Source organism: Eucalyptus grandis, chromosome 9, assembly GCF_016545825.1.
Source record: "Eucalyptus grandis isolate ANBG69807.140 chromosome 9, ASM1654582v1, whole genome shotgun sequence".
Classification (NCBI taxonomy): domain Eukaryota; kingdom Viridiplantae; phylum Streptophyta; class Magnoliopsida; order Myrtales; family Myrtaceae; genus Eucalyptus; species Eucalyptus grandis.
Window position 1 is genome coordinate 32,434,645 of NC_052620.1, and position 8,700 is coordinate 32,443,344.

The window sequence follows — 8,700 nt, forward strand, 5'->3', positions numbered from 1 at the left end:
CTCTGTTTGAAGCTTCCTCTCTGTTCCGAGCTTCAAAGAATGAATGTTCTTAACACATGGTACTGATCATGGCTATCCTCAACGATGGTGCATCCTCTTTTTGTTGCGAATTTCCAACCGACGGCACCATGCACAGAGCTGGTTATGACTTTTGCGGGTCTTACGCCACGAATAAAGGAGAATATATGCGTCACTGAGTTGAAGCATCAAGTTCTGTCCTCGATTTAAATACTGCACAGCAGTTCGCTGTTTCTTATCTTAATGCTGTACGTTTTGACAGGTACCATCGTGACGATATCAAAGGACAGTTTAGCCGTCACCTCAGCCAGAGTTGGAAGCCGGCGGAAATCTTCACAACTGGTGTTATTCTCGGGCAGTTACTTGGCGATGATGACGGTCATTTTCTTCTGGGCGGTGTACAAAATGGATTTTTTCCCGATAACTTGTGTTACTTATAGTAAACAATATCATACAACATGATAGCCAAAAATGATTGTTCGGATGACTGATTTTGGCCTGCTTGTTTCTTCTTCGACAATGGATACATTACACCTTCACAAGCATAGGAACCTATATCAGCATTTCTTGAATTATTTGCTCAGGCCTTAGTCATCCGTTCTCTGTGGTTGAGGTTTCTCGTGTATGATAGAGCACAAGAGCTCGCTCGTTGTGATTATTGAAACGGTCATGAGCATGGATTTCTTCGCATGATACGCTTTTCCGTGCGACATTTTTTCTTCCCTGAGTTCGTGAATAATCAATCTTTTCGCTGCTTTGAAGTTAGAAGGAGATGCTTTTCCCCTTGATTCTAGTCTCTGATTATAGATTTCCTGTTTTTAGCGCACTTTTGGGGTCTCTAGCCTTCAACAAAACGATGAAGATGACACCAGAAAGATTGCCTCTGCGGTATGCCTGCAAATGAGCACGATCAGTCAGGCCCTCATATTTGTAACTTGGGCCAGAAGTTAGTCATTCGTCGAGCGTCCGATCTCCTACTGGTGGCTGCTTTTGTTGTTGCGTGATTGGTAAAGATGCCTCGACGGTTATTTTCAGTGACTAGAGTTTGTCGAGCCAACTCGATTTCTTCTATGACCTTTTTCCTTCTCCATGGACAACAGATTGCTACCCTGATTGCTGTTTATGCAAATTGGAGCTTGGCAGCGATAGGAAGGGATCGGATGGGGTTGGCCTGGTGTCGTTTGGCTTTACAACCTTATATCCTATATACTACTCAATTTCATCAAATTCTTTACACGATATGCATTGAGCGGAAAGGCTTGGGATCTTGTCATAGAGCAAAGGGTATGGCCAGCTTTCGCTCGCTCCTGCATTAGGATCGTGGCATTTGGCGAGCAGGCTGACTATGGTTGTTTCTCTCTGCAGATTGCGTTTACGAGGAAAAAGGATTGCAGAAAAGAAGAACGCGAGCTAAAGTGGGCACACGCGCGGAGAACGCTCCATGTCCTGCATCCGCCTGAGACCAAGATGTTCAGCAAACGCAACATCTATGCTGAACTGGAACAGATGGCCGAAGAAGCAAAAAGGCGGGGTGAAATTGCCAGGTATAGCATCATCGGCTGCACTTTTCCAACTCTTCTCAGCCAAGGATAAGTTTCTTTCTGCTGCTCTAGCTTCCACGATTCTGCATCTTAATCTGATATTTTCTTCAATCAAGAGAGGATAATCCAGTCAAATTACTCCTGTGTGACAGAAGCAGGAGCAGAAACTTCCGCTAGAAGATTAAGGATAAAACAACTTATTCTAATGTATAAAAAAAACTTTACCTTGTGTTTCCTCTCACTTGGGTTAAAAAAGTAAGTGTCCTGATAATATCTTCATTGCTTGAGAAAGTCATTATTAGTTCCTATGACGATGGCCTCGATATAACTCGAAAAGAATCAGAACAAAGAGAATCGGAACTGGGTATTGATTTCTGATATTGCAGACCCCATGGAGCATCTTATATACTGTTCATAACTTTTGCACTTGGAGCGACTGTCTTCGGAATACTATGAATCTGTGCATGCACGCATTAATGGCATCATAACTTTCAAGATATGAGTTTACCAATTCTCTTAGTTTAATTGTTAGGATTATGAGACCATTAGCTCGTTTAGCTACACGTTGTTTGGTTTGAGCGTTCCCAAGTAAATAGTGCTGTCTCTTCTTTGAATTTGTAAACTCATATTTTGAAAGTTATAGAGATTTAATATATTAAAAATTATTAAAATCATATTTTGTTACATAAAACTGAATCGGGCATTTACTATCATTTGGTATTTATGAATGTTTTGCCAAATATATTTGAAAACTATTATGTATACACACACACATATATATATATCGTGAACTTGAATTATGAAATGGTTGTTTGGAAAACATATTGTGATGTATGAAATAATTTCTGAATTTGGCTTTGCAGATTGTGTAGTGTGTCATTGTAGATTGGTGTTGGTGCCTTGCATCACTGTGAGCAACTGTTTTCAAAATACTATGAATTAGAGGTGAGCAATTCCAGGTTTCGTATGAGTTCCATCTAAAACTTAAAGCCTACCTATTGAAACAGATTACTCATTTTTTGGAATTTGAAACTTACCCTACATATTTTAGAACCTTAACCTACTAAATCACAAGTTCCAGGGTCTACCAGATTCCACATTTTTTAATTGAATGATTGTAGTAAATTAAAATCTTTAGTGACCACTACTTGCTGCACAATTCACAAATCATAAAAATACACAAAAAATATGAACATTGATAAAGTAAAAAATCCCAATCATAAAATGGAAGCTCAAACTATATCGTAAGGTCGCATGAAGACATGAAAAAAAATATCAAAACTTGTTCAAGGTTCTAGATTTTTAGAGGTTTTAGTTTGCAAATTCCCCCAACTAAGAACCTAGAACCTACCCGTCAAAATAGGTTCCTCATTTTTTGAAAAACCTAAAACCTACTTTGCATATCTTGGAACCTAGAACCTACAAGTTTCCACCGGTTCGGTTCTCAGGTTCCAAATTTTCCCCGAAACCACGCTCCCCCCTATTATGAATCTATGATATCATCGGCTACACTTTTCAAGCTCTTCTCAGCCAAAGGATGGTTTTTTTTGGCTGCTGTAGCTTGCGCAATTTTGCATCTTAATCTGATATTTTCTTCAATCAAGAGAGAGGATAATCGAGTCAAACTATTCCTGTCTCATATAAGCAGGGGGAGAAACTTCCACTAGAAGATTAGGATAGAGCAACTTATTCTCATGTATAGAAAAACTCAACTCGTGTTTTCTCTCACCTGGGTTAAAAGGGAAGAGTCCTGATAATATCTTCAATGCTTGAGAAAGTCATTGTTAGTTCCGATAACAATGTCCTCGATGTAAATTTAAAAGAATCAGAACAAAGAGAATCCGAACTGGGTATGGACTTCTGACATTGCAAGATCCCATGAAGCATCTTACATACTAGTCATAACTTTTGCACTCGGAGCAACTGTTTGGAACACTACTAATCCATGTGGTCCTTGAGAGGCATATGCCTTCTGCTTCCCAGAGATATTGACTATTTCTCAAACCTCGTTTCTCACAGGCTGAGAGAGCTGACGGCACTGAAGGAGTCTGTCAAGTCAGTCGTGAGACGCAAGGGCCTCGACATCGACACGAACCAACAAGCCTACACTGTCTAGAGGGATCTTGGATTTGACTGTACCATGTGTAGACGTAGTTCTGCTGGAGTGAGGAGTAGATATATCTGTAGCATTTGTTATACACATAGGAACTATGCATAATATAGTCCTTGATGCTTCGTCTCAAATTCAGAACTGTGTTTGAATGTTGATCCAAGAAACTGACATTTACTGATTACTTTCTCAAGCTGGCAAGAATCAACCCAATTCGATACAAGCTTGACTCCAATTAGAGAATCAACTAAAGTTCGACGGAACTCAGTTTAGAAGCACTAAGATTGACAGATGAAGTGTTTTAGAGTGAGCTGTGTAAAGCTTGAATTCTGAGCTCATGCTCTTTCATCGCCAAAATTACCATGGGTGAATTGCTCCATCTAGGCATTTCAGGCATTTCGGGGTTTGAGCTCGATTTGAGTGTTTATTCGAGCTAACTCAAAACTCGAAAAAGGTAAAGTGGAGCTTGTGTTGGAGCTAGATGCAGCCGGAACAATTCATGAATTGCCCAACTGGTTTGTTTCCATCAAGTTTCTTCGGTCCGAATGACTAGGGAAACAAGATCGCAAAGATCACAAACCCCCGAACATCAAACCATAAAGCATCCTAAGAAAATGCCAATTCCACAAGCAGCAAGACAAGAACTCATGAAAAGCGTAAATGCAGACAAGAACTCAACATCGATATTGATCCCACGTTAGAATTACCATGAAAACGTTATACAGACCAGATAAAACATGAAACATCCCTCTAATGCTTCGCAACTCAGATAAAGCAAACATTTGCACACGCAATACAGTCGAATTGAAGATACAATAAAAACTCTGTTCTTTATTTTTATTTTTTTTTCCCCATGAAGAAGAAGAGCAAAAGGGATCGAACTCAACTGGAAGCCATGAGAGCCCTGTGCTTCTGGACCTTCCTCTCGAGCTCGTCCTTCTTCGCCCCGACGATCCTGTCCACTTCCTTCCCTTTCTTCACCAGCACGAACGTCGGCATTGCCTGCACACTGAACTCCCGCGCCACGTCCTGCAAGATCTCACCATCGCCACAACAAACACAGAAGGAGAGAGCAAAATCAGCTCGAATCCCACATCGCCGGCCAACAATTATAAAAAAACCCTAAAGGCAGAGGGCGGAGTCGACGTACGGACAACTCGTCGACGTCGATCTTGGCGAACTCGACGTCCGCGAACTTGGAAGCCATGGCGCTCACGGCCGGCTCCATCATCCGGCAGGGCCCGCACCAGGACGCCGCGAAATCGATCACCATCTTCGCTCCACCCCACAAGAAATCGCAAACCGCAAGCACAGTCAGTTTCGAAGGACGCCGGACAGCCTCAATCGCATTCCGGGGAAGAAGGAGGAGGAGGAGGAGGAGGAGGAGGAGATCCGAAGGAGGGGAGAGGGGTTTCAGGGGTCTACAGCCGCCTTACCAATTGGGAGGTATCCTTGACTTTGTTGAAGTGGAGCTGCCACCGCGGGGTGGAGTGGAACGCCTGGACGCGGGAAGGCTCCGACGACGATTCCGGCGAGCCGTCGGCGGCCGGAGCTCCGAGGAGGCTGGAGAGGTAGGAGCCCATGGCAGCTTGATCGCTCGCTCTGCTTCGCTGGGTGGGGAGGAATGAGCAGAAAGGGAAGTCGGAGAGGCTATTGGATTATGGACAGCTGGGATTTAGGTGTTCGTGTTTTTAGGCAGGATCTTCTTGATTAAATTAGAGGATAATTTTGCCCTAAAATGGACCTGAACAGGTCCTTCCTTAGAAATGACGGGGGAATCCCTAAGGTGGGGGTTCCCAATTGATCTAAGGTCTAAAAATGACGGCCCCCCCTAATGGGGGTGCCCAACTGATCCAACGTCGCCCGCGCTTTGCGAGGTCCCTCCAACGTAAAACTAAGAGGGGTAGGTGTCGCCACCACCCGAGCCCCTTTTGGGGGTTCGGAACCTTCATTGAAGAGGTTTAGCCTCGCATCTAAGTGGTCAACCTCCTCTTCTCATGCCAGGGGGCGAGGAATCCCGGTAAAGGGTCCTTGGCGAGCCCCCCGTGAGGAGGGAATCTTTTTCCAACCCCTACCTGGCTGTACCCAACCTTTCCTGGTAGTCATAGCCTTTTAGGGTCTTGCTAAGGACTAAGTGTTCGTGTTATTAGGCAGCATCTTCTTGATTAAATTAGAGGATAATTTTGCCCTAAAGAAAATTAAAGAATAAATGCTAAGAAAATTATTAAACATTTCAAATGTCAACATACATAAGTTAAAAGTTATTTGATGATGACGCAGAAGGGGTTTGGCTTGGCCACGGCTTTCCTTTTTTATTTTTCCTAGGTGTCTGAACACTTTTGTTTATTCGAAGGTGGGATCGGAGGAGATCTGATCTTGGTTCCATAAGGCCTCAACTAAGACTTTGGTAACCATCTAAACAGTGCATAATTCTGATTTTTTGTTCCTAAGATTAATTTGGGAACAAAATCGCATTTGGTAAATTTTTTTGTTTTCAAAAACAAATTTCTATATTTTTGTTCCCAAAAGTAAATTTGAAACAGAATTAAGAATAAAAAGAAAAAGTCGATTATTGTTCCGGGAACAAATCTAAGAATCAAAACAAATTATTCTTCTTCCATTTTCTCTTTTCTTCTCTTTTCTTCTTCTTCATCGACCACCATCCCGCGATTGCCGTCTGCACCGTCCACCGCCGGTCATCGATAACCAGTCCGACGAGCTCGCCAGAAGCAAGCCCACCACCAACGAGCTCGTTGAAGGCCTGCCCAGCCACCTACCAGCTTGTCGAAGGGCTGGGCGAGGTCCGCTTGGCCCCGGCGAGGCTCGCCCGCCCTATGGGTGGCGAGCGCCTTGCCCGGCCTCGGTGAGCCTCACCTAGCCTCGATGAGGTCGTTCTAGCCACTAGCAAGGCTCGGCCTCGCCTAACCCCGGCGAGGCAAGGCTTGGCCACCGGCGGGTCGAGCCCGCCAGCTACCGACGAGGGCCGACAACACTCCGATGAGGTTGGCAACCTCGTCTAGCCAATTGGACCGACGACCGGCCATCGAAAGAAGAAGAACATGAGAGAGAAAGGAAAAAAAGGAAAAAAGAAAAAAATATTTAAAAATTAAAAGAAATTGAATTTGAAACATAATCAATGAGTAAGGTACTAAACGCAATTCTATTTCCTTTAATCGAAATTTTGGACGATTCCAAACGACTTAAAATGTTTAGAAATTATTTCCATGAACATAATAAAAAGTAATCATTTCTGGTTAGAATCTGTTTCCGGGAACAAAACCGGCCGACCAAATTTTCACCGGCTGGCTTGCACATGCTTATTCCGGTGACTAAAGTCCGGCTAAAATTGTCCTAGATGTGAAATTGGGTGAAAAATGAGCAAAACCCTTAAAACCAAATGGGCCCTAAATTGAATTCTGATTGAAATTATGATCGAACCAGTAAACATGAAAAAATAAATAAAAATAATAAAAAGAGGGGGAAAATCACAAATAAAGATATGAAGAGGAGTAAATTTTAGGTTGAAATGTATGACGATAAATTTGTGGCTTACTTAGATGGTAAGATTTGCACTTGTAGGGAATGAGATATTTCCAGAATACTATGTATATATGCTATATGTTGTATTATTTTCATGAAGTTAGATATCAATAATTATGTGGTTAATTGTTTCAAGAAAAATGCTTAATAAAAAATACTATCAATATCCCTTCTCAGCCATGGTTGGAAAAAAAAAAAGACCCAAAATTAGTGGTGAGTCAATCAAAACCCCACTTTACATTATAAAAAAAAAAAAAAAAAAGGAAAGAGAGGAAAGAAAAATAGAATCAAGGATAAGAATGAACGAAATAGCAATTGTAAGAAATTGATGAAAGTTATATTTCAAATACGATTTACAAACTGTCCCAAATGGTTCTTCTTGGGTTTTCTCCCTCTCCCGCTGCCTCAAGGTCCCGGTCGCTGGACGACAAATACCTCCTCACCCCTTTCACGTCCCTTGTCGCCAGGTCCATCCACAGCTGGATGAGTGTCAATTCCATCTAACTTCGAGCGTCGTCTTTTTATAATTTGACAGTTTCGATCACTATAAGAGTTGTTGTTTCTTTATTTTCGCTTCTTTCATGGTGAGTGACGTTGTTGGGAGAAATTTAGGAAGAGGTGCGAGGGTTAGTCAACAACTCTAGATAAATCAAGGAAGAGTTGCGAGGGTTAGCCAACAACTCTAGATAAATTTTAGGTAAGATTGAAAAAAGTGCGAAGCATCCTTTGTTTTTCTTCTTCTCTTTTCTTGGTTGAGATAGAAGTTGGAAAGTTAATTAGGACATGTTTGATAATCATCATCCTATTTTTTTTTTCTATTTTAAAAACAAAATTCCACTTTATAGTGTCAATTAATTTTTCTTTTTAATTTTATCAATTGAGTCATAAATATTTTTATATTTTATCAATTAAGTACATCCAGTCAATTTAGATTAGAAATGATTGACTTGGACAAGTGTTATACATAGCATGGCCAATTTTTAATAAGTTTTTGAATTCTTTTCTTTTCTACTTTTTTTTCCTTTCTTCCTCCTCTAGCTAGCTTTTAGGCCTTGACGGCTAGCCAAAGGCAATGACCTCTCACAAACCACTAGCACTAGCAAACCTCACCCCCACTGGCCATTGGCAAGGTTGACCTTACCCCACAACGGTGAGGTCGAGCCTTGCTAAGGGCAAGCAAAGCTCACTAGTGGCTAGACAAGGCTGTCCTCATCGTCACTGGGTGAAAGTCAACCTCACCTCGTGGATAAGCTTCTTTAGAAGCCAACAAGGCTGAATGTAAAGAGAAAAAAATGAAATAAAAAAAAATCCAAAAAAATTAAATATTATAAAAATTTGTCAACATCAACGTCGGTTGTTCTATTATATGACACCAAGCGTCCACATTAGCAACATCTAATCAAAATTATCCACTCAATCAGCAAAACATGAAAGGTATAAAACTCAATTGGTAAAATTAAAAAAAAAAAATTATAATTAAATTACTAAAAA

General features: G+C 41.4%; 1 protein-coding gene and 1 long non-coding RNA gene across 2 annotated transcripts; one reads left to right on the forward strand and one right to left on the reverse strand.

Moving 5' to 3' along the window:
- Positions 1–208: 208 nt before the first annotated feature.
- Positions 209–1,669, forward strand: LOC108955321. The gene is made up of 3 exons (XR_001981398.2): positions 209–1,025; positions 1,119–1,302; positions 1,384–1,669. It is a non-coding gene; the product is annotated as an uncharacterized LOC108955321 (long non-coding RNA).
- Positions 1,670–4,343: 2,674 nt separating this feature from the next.
- LOC104419342 (thioredoxin H2) lies at positions 4,344–5,376 on the reverse strand. Its single transcript, XM_010030980.3, has 3 exons — positions 5,106–5,376; positions 4,820–4,942; positions 4,344–4,698 (listed from the first exon to the last, which is right to left on the reverse strand). Exons 1-3 carry the CDS (start codon positions 5,250–5,252, stop codon positions 4,552–4,554), a joined length of 417 nt encoding a protein of 138 aa, XP_010029282.1. The 5' UTR covers positions 5,253–5,376; the 3' UTR covers positions 4,344–4,551.
- Positions 5,377–8,700: the final 3,324 nt, after the last annotated feature.